Raw genomic sequence first — 12,792 nt, 5'->3', positions numbered from 1 at the left:
TTCAGCACCATCAGCCAGCCAACAGCAGCTGCTTCTTTTGAAGCCTCAGAGACAGGGGCAGCAGGGTAGGGGAAGCAGGGCAGAAAAATAACCTCCCTCTTCCTTGGTGGTGTTACAGGCAGAATCTCTCTGCTTCATCGCAACAGTCCCTTCCACCAGGGGAGTTGCTAGGTTCTTAAAAGATCTGGGGCACAAGCCCATATGAGTCCAAGTGCATGTCTAATATGTGTGTGTGTGTGTGTGCGTGGTGTGTGTGTGTGCATGCAGTGTGCTTGCGTGTGTGTATAGATGACATACATACATACATTAAGAAGTGTGCACTGACCCCCCACCCCACTTCAACTCAGATGCCAATTCAGCATTTTGGAAAACATCCCGCTTCTGCTCTGGCCAATTTGTAGTCAGTCCACTTCAGCTTAGCACCAAACCTGAGTCAACGTTTGGTAAAATGAGTCTTTATGCTTCCTGTTGACTACCATGGGGAATTAGAAAAAAAACTAACTTTTTTATCTTGGTCAGAACTGGATGATCATTTCAGGCATAGCAGCCCCCTAGAACGGGATTACGCCTGCCCAATGTCAGAAAAATAGGTGCAGGGTTTATATTTTGATTTTCTTTTAAAGGGAACTGCCAATAACATTTTAATTCCTTGGAAGAATTGGATAAACATTTCAGGATTCATTACCCCATCGGAGGAGATCATGTCTGCCAAATTTCAGAATGCTAGCCACAAGGGTTTTTGTGCAAGGCTGGCCTTGACATTTTGAGGTCTCCAAAAGAGGACATACTTATCTCCCTATGTTCCTTGTGGACCATTCTTTTGAAAATTACAGACAGCCTACAGTTGTCCCTACGTAAGAAACCAGCAAAGTTTCAGAAGGATAGGTGCAGCAGTTCATGTGGAAGGGGAGTTCTCCAATTTTGGGGGAGGGAGTTATTTGCTTCCCCTGGCCTTCACCCCTTCCCCAATAGTTTTTGGGTAAATTTGTATGAAAATGCACAGGTCATTAGAGGTGTCCCCCAGGCAAGAAACCTGCAAAGTTTCTGAAGGATATACTTGCATTCTAATTTAGAATTACTAGAATTTATTTACATTTCACCAATGTTAGCAGCAGGGGAACATGGGTGGGAAGGTGCTATTGCACTCATATTCTGCTTGTGGGTTTCCTATGGGCATCTGGCCACTGTGTGAACAGAATGCTGGACTACATAGACCTTGGTCTGATGCAGCACAGCTCTTCTTATGTTCTTAAATATAGAGTGCCTCTGAGCATGTGCAGAATGTTTTTCTTTCACCACTGAGCACTTATTCTCCCCCTAATTCTATTCCCCTCCATGCAACCATCCCTCCTCATCCTACCATCCTCCAGCAACTCTTCATAAAAACAGATGTCTTGTTTTGTGCAACTCCTCTCTCCCTCTTCCTTGTTATGCACAAGCTGTCATTGTATCTTCCTCCCCATAACTCATTTGTGCCAAGACTTCACCGGGATTCAGCCAATGAGTCTGTTTTCAAAACTAGGGCTAAGTTATGGAGAAACTCTGAGCATATACTAAGTGCCTTTTCCTCACCACTGAAGCTAGAGTTCATGCCAAAACAACACCACCACCCAAACCCACAAATGACAAAACATGCATAGGACTGAGCTGAAAGGGTAGTCAATTCATTAGATGGAATTGGGCAGGCACTGTACTAAGCTTGCAGTACCATGCTCACAACTCAGGACTTATTTCTTTTCTTTTTTTAATATTTTTTATTTTTTTAAAAAACAAAACAAAACAAAACACAACAACAACATAAACACACAATACACATACACTAAAATATATCTTAAAAGTGTAAGATATCTACCTTTGGCTCCCTTCCACAACAAATGCTTATTATTATTCTCTAGTTCTTATCTTGGTTGTATATCATACATTGAGTTTATAGACCTTATCTCATTTCTCTCCTAATTTTAACAACAACAAAAAGAGAACCATCTCAACGTTCAAAATCCACATACATAGATATCATTTTTCTCTATTTCTTGTACAAATTCTATAAAAGGTTTCCAATCTAACATAAATTTAGTTGTTGATCTTTATTTATAATAGTAGGCTTTGCCATCTCTGCCAGCTCCATCATTTTCATGTTCCACTAGCTCACAGTTGGTATTCTTTCATTCTTCCACTTTTGTGCATACAGTAACCTTGCAGCCATTGTCATGTAGAGAAAGAGGGTTCCCCCCTTCTCTTTTACGTGTTTATCTGTTAGTCCCAATAAAAAAGTTTCTTGCTTTAATTCTATAGTAGTCTTTAATATTCTTTGAGCTAAAGACTGTATTCGTTTCCAAAATGTTTTAGCTTTTTTGCAAGTCCACCATAAATGATAAAACGTTCCCTCTTGATCTTCACATTTCCAACATTTTCCAGAAACACCTTTATACATTTTAGACAATGTAAATGGGGACATACCATGTAAATGGTATCCCAGCTGAACTGTTTAAAATCTTGCAAGATGATGCTGTCAAAGTGATGCATGCCATATGCCAGCAAATTTGGAAAACACAAGAATGGCCAACAGATTGGAAAAAATAAACTTATATCCCCATACCAAAAAAGGGAAGCACCAAAGAATGTTCAAACTATCGAACAGTGGCACTTATTTCACATGCCAGTAAGGTAATGCTCAAGATCTTGCAAGGTAGACTCCAGCAATTCATGGAACGAGAATTGCCAGATGTACAAGCTGGGCTTAGAAAAGGCAGAGGAACTCGAGACCAAATTGCCAATATCCGCTGGATAATGGAGAAAGCCAGGGAGTTTCAGACAAACATCTATTTCTGTTTTATTGACTATTCTAAAGCCTTTGACTGTGTGGATCATAACAAATTGTGGCAAGTTCTTGGTGGTATGGGGATACCAAGTCATCTTGTCTGCCTCCTGAGGAATCTGTATAACGACCAAGTAGCAACGGTAAGAACAGACCACGGATCAACGGACTGGTTTAAGATTGGGAAAGGAGTACGGCAGGGTTGTATACGCTCACCCTACCTATTCAACCTGTACGCAGAACACATCATGCGACGTGCTGGGCTTGATGAAGCCAAGGCTGGAGTTAAAATCGCTGGGAGGAACATTAACAATCTCAGATATGCAGATGATACCACTTTGATGGCTGAAAGCGAGGAGGAGCTGAGGAACCTCATGACGAAGGTGAAAGAAGAAAGTGCAAAAGCTGGGTTGCAGTTAAACCCCCAAAAAACCAAGATTATGGCAACCAGCTTGATTGATAACTGGCAAATAGAGGGAGAAAACATGGAGGCAGTGACAGACTTTGTCTTTCTAGGCGCAAAGATTACTGCAGACGCTGACTGCAGCCAGGAAATCAGAAGATGTTTACTTCTTGGGAGGAGAGCAATGACAAATCTTGATAAAATAGTGAAGAGCAGAGACATCGCACTGACAACAAAGGTCCGCATAGTTAAAGCAATGGTATTCCCCATAGTAACCTATGGATGCGAGAGCTGGACCATAAGGAAGGCTGAGCTTTTGAACTGTGGTGCTGGAGGAAAATTCTGAGAGTGCCTTGGACTGCAAGAAGATCAAACCAGTCCATACTCCAGGAAATAAAGCCAGACTGCTCACTTGAGGGAATGATATTAAAGGCAAAACTGAAGTACTTTGGCCACATAATGAGAAGACAGGATACCCTGGAGAAGATGCTGATGCTAGGGAAAGTGGAAGGCAAAAGGAAGAGGGGCCAACCAAGGGCAAGAGGGATATTCTAGAGGTGACGGACTCCACCTTGGGGGAGCTGGGGGTGGTGACGGCTGACAGGAAGCTCTGGCGTGGGCTGGTCCATGAAGTCACGAAGAGTCGGAAGCGACTGAACGAATAAACAACAAAAAAATGGTGACATATACCATCTATACATCATCTTATAAAAATTCTCTTTAAGACTTGTACATAAAGTAAATTTTAAATCTTTTCCCCACATACTTTCCCACTCTTCCATTGATATATTATGACCAACATTTTGTGCCCATTTTATCATACAATCTTTTACTTGTTCACCCTCTGTCTCATACCTTAACAGTCATTTATACAGTTTAGCAATACCATGTTCATCATTTGCACACAGTGCTGTTTCAAACTCAGATTCTGTTTGTTCAAATCCACCATTTTTCTCATCTATTTTAAACCTTTCTTTAATTTGCAAATATGAAAACCACTGAAACTCAGGACTTATTTCTGAGTAAACATGCAGAACATCAAGGTGCAAACCTCCCTGCAAAAGTAACTTGTGTTGGAATCCTATGCACACTTTCCTGAGGGTAAGCCTCATTAAACATAATGGGACTTCTCAGTAGGCATACGTAGGATTGCATAAATTAGCAATATTTATCTCCCCTCCACTTAAAAAAACAAACTAAAAACTCATATTTTTTTAAAATTAAAGCTTTCTGTTCATCAGAACATAGGAAGCTGCTTTATACCGAGTCAGACCCTGGGTCCATCTAGCCCAGAATTGTTGACGCTGACTGGCAGCAGCGGCTCTCCAGGGTTTTGGGCAGGATTCTTTCATAGCCCTACCTGGAGATGCTGGGGATTGAACCTGGGACCTTCTGCATGCCAAGTGTGTGCTCTGCCACTGAGCTACAGCCCTTCCTGTTGCTGGATAACGGCAACTGACAAACAAGACAGCCCCAGATTTGTTTCTCTGCAGCCATGTGAACCCACTCTTCTCAAAGACTTGAGTGAGGAGGAGGAGAGAAAACAACCCTCTTGTCTGTCTGTATAAAGTCAAATACAGTTCAGAACTTCTCTTGCCTGCCAAAGAGAATTCTCTTTAAGAATTCCCCAAGATATGCCCTGGGTGGAATAAAGAAGAGAAAGAAAGAACAGGATAGTGGAAGGAAGAAGAAAAGAAGAATGGTGATTGGAAATGCATGGGGGTAGGAGGGGTAGAGAGAATTTCCTAAGCCAAGTGGCTCCTTTCAGAGAGGTAGTACTTCAGAGGAATTTAGGAGGCTGTGCAGGGTTTGCGAGCATTGCACGTACTTAAATGAATTTTATGAGGTGAGGTGGCTGAGGGCTTTTTCTTGCTTTTTTAAAACTGTAGAACCTATTTAAAAGCCCCAGCAGTTTCTCGATCATGACGCCACATAGTCCTAACCCTCCCTTTGGAATTGAGTCCTACAGCTATTTAGGAGAAATTAAAGTGGAGGTGGAGAAAGACGTTTGTGGAGGCTGACTGGATCCTTTGCTGTACTGAAGCTACTAAACTTCTGCAGAAGCCAAAGCTTCCAGTTTGGGGCAGTAAAATCAGATGCCGTGTGAAATACCAGTATTTCACATGGAGCTCTTTCTTCCTTCTCCCTCTTCAAAATTTCATTGCAGGCAACCTCCCAACAGTGGGCATGTAAGAGCAAAAAAGTAGGGGGGAGAGAAGTTTTTTGCACCTCAAAAAAACCCCTACACCACAGATTAGGGATAGTGACCTCCTAACGGTCACCTTAAACACCTTCTAATTAGGATCTCTAATCCCCTGGGTGACTTGACAGTTTTTACTTTTTTAGACTTTGAGAAAGGGAAATTTTACACATGGCTAGCACAAAAGCCACTGGACCTAACTGTCTGACATTTGGTAGGTTCTGTCATCTCTGTAGGGGCTGCCAGGTCTCTAAATTCCATGCACGTATGTGGAAGCACAAAAAAATTATAGCTCTTTGCTTTGACACATTTTCTTGAAAAAAGCAAATTTTACCTGTGACTAGCACGAAGACTACTGGGCCTAACTGCCCGAAATTTGGCATATTCAATCAGCTCCATGGGGGCTACCAAGCTTCCAAGTTTCATGTATTTATCATACAAACTAAAAAAGGTATGGCTGTTTGTGTTTTCTAATGCAAGTCAATGGGAAAATGTAAAAAAACAAAAGGCAATTAGGACAGCTCAAAAGATCTGGGGCACAGCTCAAAAAAGATCTGGGGCCCGTGCCCAGGTGGGCCCGCTGCTGATGGTGCCCCTGCCTTCCACCAAGACAGATTGAAGCAGGGATGGGGGACTGTTGGCACACAAGCTTCTTCTGCTGTAACAGACGTTAAAATTAAAGCTTCATCTAGTCAGACTTCAAATCTAAGGGTCTAACTACATCACACTCAAATGCATGTATTTAGAACCAGGCAGCTGCTTCTACTAGGAAAAAGCAGCTTCAGGACCATAGTTTTCAGAGATGAAGCCATGGGGAGGGCCCATAGCCCCTTTTGAACTTGTCACTTTTCCACTGCAGTTGCTTCCCAAGCCTTCTCTTCCCCAGAGTCACCCCTCTCCAGGTATCCAGATACATATTGGCAAAGGAAACTATGCACCTACAACCTCATGGGGGGGAAAGTAGCTGGGTAGTTGTAGTAGCAAAACTGTAGGTAGGGGAAGGGTTAAGCGCCCTGGGGAAGGAAAAGGGTAATCATTTCCCACTGATAGTAACTCCTTCCTGAAGGTGCCTTTCGCTAACAGAAGCAGGTGACAGGGTTTAAATTCACACATTGGCATGTGAAGCGTAGTACGGCCCTGAGTGAAGATGCTGAACTGCCAGCATATGCCTGGTGTTGAAGGGCAGCACACTTTGGCCTCTACCATGGGCCAGGGGACCAAAGATCATCGGCGGGATGCTCCATTTGCCCCCTAGGAAGAATATCATGGCAAGGGGGAAACCAGCCTGGTTTCATCCATTCCCCCAGGGAAGGAGCAGCTGCACACAGCTTGCTTCACCCTCCCCTGCCATTAACGACACTTATAAGAACTGTGTAACTAAGAACTGGAGCCCGAGTTTGCTCTTGTCCTCCTTTCTCCCAAATCCCCTTTCCTCTTGTGTCTTGTCAGTTAGATTATAAGGGCAGGGATTTATTGATCATTGTATGCTGTTCCCTGGCTTGGGATGGGTGTATGGGTGTGTGTGTGTGTGTGATGATGATTTAATTTCTCAGGTTTTAGTATACTTTTGCATGTCCTACTTCTTCTCCATCAGGATCAGAGGTTTGTTCTAGGTTTATTTCCAGAAGACGGAGGAGAGAGAAGTAATACCAATGGCAGGAAGTGGGGGAAAGGAGACTGGGTCTCTGGTGCATGTCTAGGATTCCACAGTGAAACTATGAAACTTCAGGTTTCTAGACTCTGGATAGACTATCAATCAACCTATAGGCTGAGTGTGGGGTGAATTTGGAATTCCCACCATCCCACATTGTTATACTTTATATTTAAAAAACAACTTCTGGTCCACGAAACAGGATGTATTTTCATGTTTTCTGTACTGGACTTAGAGATGAACTTTTGGTTAAGTCAAATCTAGCTTAGCACTGACCAACAAGAGAACTGTAATACAACTGATGTGAATTTGTTGCCCCAATTCTCCTCAAATTCTTGTCTGTGAATTTCAATATTTAGTATTTTCAGAATATTCTATCTATGCACAAATATCCAGTGAAGATTTGGCATTTGCACCGGCATAACATCCCACGGCTTTGCAATTAATATTTCACAGTATCTGATGGCAAGGGATGGCAGAGAATTCCACCACGGATCTCGGTGAGGCCGAATGCCAGTGCATTCGGCCCCCCGAACTCCATGGCGGAACGGCCTGCCCCCCCCTCGCGGATCCCCCCCGGGACGAGACTTACCTGGGGCGGATCTTCCAGGCAGCGGCTGCTCCGGCGGCGGCGGCGGCAGCAGCTGCGGTGGCCGGTCTTCCGACCGGCTGCCGCCGCCGCCATTTCCAGTGTTAAAAAAAAGATGTGATAGGCTACGTAAAGATTTACGTAGCCTATCATGGCTAAGTTAAAAAAAAAAATGACGTGATAGGCTACGTAAATCTTTACGTAGCCAATCACGTCTGACTTTAAAAAAAAGCGTGTATGCAAATGGCAGCGGCTACGGCAGCCGCCATTTGCGTTCCTTATTTTGGCCCGTCTTAGTCTATGTAAATATTTACGTAGACTAAGAAGGGCCAAAATAAGGAACGCAAATGGTGGCAGCTGTAGCCGCCGCCATTTGCATACACACGTGTTGTTGGTTTTTTTTAAGTCAGACGTGATAGGCTATGTAAAGATTGACGTAGCCTATCACGGCTGACTACAGGAACGCAAACGGCGGTGGCTACAGCCGCCGCCATTTGCGCCCCTGCTAGCCAGCAGCCAGATGTCCGGCTGCTTGTGGAGCCGGCCGGTAGCTCCGCGGAATACCTGTGGAGCAGAGCCAGCCGGCCAGAATTCCAGGGGGAGGGACGGAGCGCCTCCCCCCCCCCAGTGGAACCCGGCAGAGCCAGGTAAGGCCAATTTCGTACATCCTTATAGATGGCTGACCTAAAGTAGCATATAGTAAAGTTTTTACTAATTTAATTCATTCAACCACTCAGAAAACATCCTCTTGAATGGGGACCAGGGGAGGGAACCAGGCAAATTCAAGTTATGTCAGATGCGTTTATTTACTTACCAATTTCTATGCTGCCTTTTCACGCAAATGTATCCAAGGTGTCTTGAATCTTTTTTTTTTTTAATCTGAAGTTTGCATTCTAGTTGAAAGTCAAAATCTGAACTGTAAAATTTGAAAATCTGCTGTACTTAGAATTTGTTCTATGTTTTGTTCCCTCTCTAATTTAGATAATCCCTCAGTTTCATGTAACGTGCATTACTTTGGGAAGGCCTGATATTCGAGATGTTGACATCTCAGCAACATGGCAAGTTTGCTGAGCCAAGTACATTGGCCCTGCTACCCCCACCCCAGCCAGTTTCCAATGCTGTTTTCTTATTGCAGGAAATTTTGGTGCTCTCCCTGGAGGAGATTCTGCAGAAGACTTTGTTGCCACTTCCTCGTCCAGTGAATGGGACCCAGTCCATGCCCCTGCAAAGGATCCATCTGACTATTATGGGAGCTGGCTGGGCCAGCAGAGCCATGGCCCTTCAGAAGAAACCAGGGCTTTGGATCGGGGAGCCCGAGATGTTATGGCAGGCCTGAGCAATGCCTGCTGTAAGTTGGGCTGTAGCAAGAGTGAAATCAGCTCCTTGTGCTAGATAGTAGTAGTAGTAGTAGTAGTGTGTCTGTGTGTGTGCACACATGCTTGGCAAAACAGGAAGTACATGTAAATATTTGTGAGCTTGAAGCTTAGACCATTAGACAGTAAAATGTGTGCACAGCTGGCCATGAATGTCTCTATGAAACATCCACTCCTTTCACCAAGCTAGGAACAGATTCCCTCGAATAATGGTTTCTAGCACCCTGTGGGTCTCACTCACTGACAGCAACCTACGCTCATGAAATGACATGAGGCATTTATTTGTGTGTGTGTGTGGCTCCCTTCACAATGTGGGTGAATTATAATAACATGGATGAGCCCCAATTACATCCGGTGTCAACAAATACATCTCCTGGTGTCCTGCTCCATTATTCAGTGCTCCCACTCCACAGCTGCCATTGGTAAACCTCTGGGAAAACAAACCTAGGTTTACCAACCAAAGTTTGTTTGCCCAGAGGCATTATGGCACTGGAATGGCAAATGTACCTGCTGCCACAGGGGCCCAAGGAGCATTCCCAGCTAGCACACAAGTGCACACAGGGACACATGATGTGTTGGGCCCCTTGAGGGTTTGTGTGTGTGTTCCACATTGTGAATGCACTCACTGGGTTTTGAGTTGAGCAGGACGGTGTCCTTGGGTTGCTGCCACTTCTCTGTTCATCAGTTCCTTCCTCCTGCAGAAGGGCCTGTCCTCTGAGAGACTGAGCGTTATGTCAAAGTTGAAATAAAAAGATGAAATGAAACAAAACTGAGAGATGAACTGTATTGACCTGGAGTTGCAAAAGGGATATGAGGGCCCCTCGAGGGGAGGGGGGTTTCTTAGCAAAGCTGACAACACAAGCAGGCCTAAAGTACATTTCAAAGCCAACTGGGTTGGTTCCACCTCACGCAGGACATCTGAAGAACAGTAAGGAGAGGACCAAGAGTTTGGATAACACCAGTGAAATTTCTCAAGGCAATTCTATACACCTCCTCATAAAACTATCCCTTCGGTCCCACATAGCATCAAAGCCTTGGCCATGTGTGAACAATGCTGGTGTCTCCATTCCTCCTGCTACTTGGCTAGATAATGACTTCAGGGGGGGGTGTTAATGAAGTGCATGCTCTACGCCAACCTTCCCCCGCCTGGTGCCCACCAGCTTTGTTGGGACTACAACTCCCTTCAGCCCCAGCCAGGCCTTTGTTGGGGGTTATAGTCCCAACAGCTCTGGAGGGCATCAGGTTGGGGAAGGCTGTCTTTGCAAACCACAGCCAAACAGCCTGTTTCTTCTCTGTAAAGCAGAGCGTAAAAATAGCCAAGTCGGGGTAGGGGGCACTGAAACCTTCCCCCAGCCACCACTTTCCCCCACCTGTGGGAATCCAGACAAGAGTTTACTTTGCATGCATATTCTGGAACTCTGCAGGTGAAAAAGCAGCTTTGTGGCTGATTTGCAGCACTGGGAAAGAGGTGAGGTGATTATCAGTGGAAAAAATAGTGAGTGGGCAAAGGCCCACGTGCCTTCTTCCCCCACCCCCAGCACTTTTCCATTCCAAATCCCTCCCTCCCCACATTGCTTTGAAGTGAAGAAGTGAGACATCAGGCTTTTATTTCACATGTTTGCGCGTAACATACACATACACACGCAGCACTCCCATGGATATCCAATATTTAAAGGGCCCGTCCTTTGATATTCACATTTCACAAAGCTCTTCCAAAAGCAGAGGAAAAGTAGAGCAAACAGATGACAGATTTTTACACCATTAAGAAACAAGGGGGCACAATCTGCCAGGAGATTCTCCTGGACAAAACCAACCATGAAAGAGTAGCAACAACATGTTATTCAGGGCACAATCCTGTGCAAGTTTAGACATAAAAAAGTCCTAAAACTTCCAGCATTCCCCAGCCAGCCATGGGAGTTGCTTGCAGCATTCCCCAGCCAGCATAGGAATGCTGGGAGTTGTAGAATTTTTTCTGTCAAAACATGCATAGGTTTATATTCTTTTATGCTATACTTTGTGGTTTTAATTTTTGTGAACTGCTTGGAGAGCTTCAGCTATTGGGCAATCAATCAATCAATGATTGCTACTGTAGTTAGTTAGGTTCCATTTGGATTTTCCACCCCAGGCACCAAAATCTCTTTTGGCCCAGTCTAATTCAGCTGTGATTGGCATTGGTTCTATGGCATACACTAGAGGTGGGCAACTTGTGGCCCTCCAGATGTTTTGGCTTACAACTCCCATCATCCCTTATAATTTGCTGTGCTGGCTAGGCCTGATGGGAGCCCTCCCCACCCCACCTGTCTTTAATTATGGATCCCACGTTTCCTGGGGAGAGGAAATTACTATTAAACCAGTTTAAGTCTATTCCATTGCAGTCATGCCATTGATCTCATGTCTGGCTTGGCCCTTAAGCTCTGAGGCTACCATTTTACTAGTCATTAGAGTCTACGTATGAAAACATTCTCAATGTGTGGTGGGACGATCCAGTTGAGCAAACTATCTGGCAGTGAGAGAGCTCACCCCCTTGGATTCATCTTCACATCTCAACCAAAAAGTTAAAATGGCACTCCTAACCTGCACATTTTTAAAGATATATGGAGAGGAAGGTTGATGGACAAAAAAAAAAAAAAAAGAGGAAAAAATGTTCCTTTGGAACATGATGCCCAAAGTGACACTGTCATACTGTTTCACGGTTAGGCCAGCTTTTAACAAATGGGCTAGCCCAGACTTTCCGAATGTGGTGCCCTCCAGATGTGCTGGACCCCTAACTCCCAGCAGCCCTGGCCACACATCTGGAGGACACCAGATTGGGAAAGTCTGGGCTAGGCAGGGGTGGTCAACTTGTGATTCTCCCGATGTTTTGGCCTACAACCAGCATAGCCGATGGTGAGTGATGCTGAAAGCTGTAGCCAAAACATCTGGAGGACCACAAGTTGTCTACTCCTAGCATATATACATACATAAGTCAGTCAATCTTTATTGTTACAACTTTAGGTCACAACAGAAAAACAAATAAAAAAGGACATCAATTATAACAAAACAAAGTATCCAAATAACAATAAAGCATCTATTTGTCATACAGCTGAGAAAGACAAAAATTGGCTCAGACTTGAACAGCTGACAAGGGGAAACCCACCCCTGCCAAGATAGTTGCTTCATTATGAGAAGCCAGCAGAAAGTCAGTTCATTTGCAGTTCTACCCAATGAGCTCTCCCCTCAAGAGCTGAATTGAAAAACTTAGTGCAAACTGCTGGGGGGGGGGTAGGGCAATAAAACAAATAATGAGGCACAACCCATCCAACCACTGCCAGAAGGTCAGAATCTAGAATCATATTTTCCTAAAACAACCGTCTAAAAATGCAGTTTGCATCTGCAGCATCCTCAGTCATGCTAAAGCAGTTCTAAGAGCAGGGTTAGAACTAAGCTTCAGGTAGCATTCACATTCAAACTCATATTTAATCATTGCATACCAAGGGGCCATCTTATTACTTGCAATGACACATGAATCAGACTGATTAGAAACCTGAACTCTAAAAATCTGTTCGATGGAAAGGGGAAGAAAGGAGTAGGGAGGGGAACTCTATGGAAAAACCATAATACTGAATGTGATAAACTAATATTTGGAGCCAAGTTAAACATTTTACTGACTGGACACCTCATTTGCTCCAAAAGATACAAGTTGGGTAATCTAGTGTTTGGGAAAAAAGCAGCTTGATCCAGTAATTAAAATTCTAACAACATATATTGTACCAGTTTCTGAT

The 12,792-nt window shown here is 44.1% G+C and overlaps 1 protein-coding gene across 4 annotated transcripts in view; it reads left to right on the top strand.

Moving 5' to 3' along the window:
- RLN3 (relaxin 3) overlaps nt 1-12,514 on the top strand; it is a 37,128-nt gene extending 24,614 nt beyond the window's left edge. For all 4 annotated transcript variants that reach the window (XM_084835805.1, XM_084835807.1, XM_084835806.1 and 1 more), the window contains one exon: nt 8,794-12,514. In XM_084835805.1, the coding sequence (XP_084691931.1) occupies nt 8,794-9,050 (257 nt within the window). In that variant the 3' untranslated portion in view covers nt 9,051-12,514. The remainder of the gene's footprint in view (nt 1-8,793) is intronic.
- The last annotated feature ends 278 nt before the right edge of the window (nt 12,515-12,792 follow it).

The sequence above is a fragment of the Heloderma suspectum genome, chromosome 2, assembly GCF_057233095.1.
Source record: "Heloderma suspectum isolate Gila_16-S chromosome 2, 16-S_ref, whole genome shotgun sequence".
In the NCBI taxonomy this organism is placed as follows: domain Eukaryota; kingdom Metazoa; phylum Chordata; class Lepidosauria; order Squamata; family Helodermatidae; genus Heloderma; species Heloderma suspectum.
This window is presented reverse-complemented; position numbering and strand designations above follow the sequence as displayed.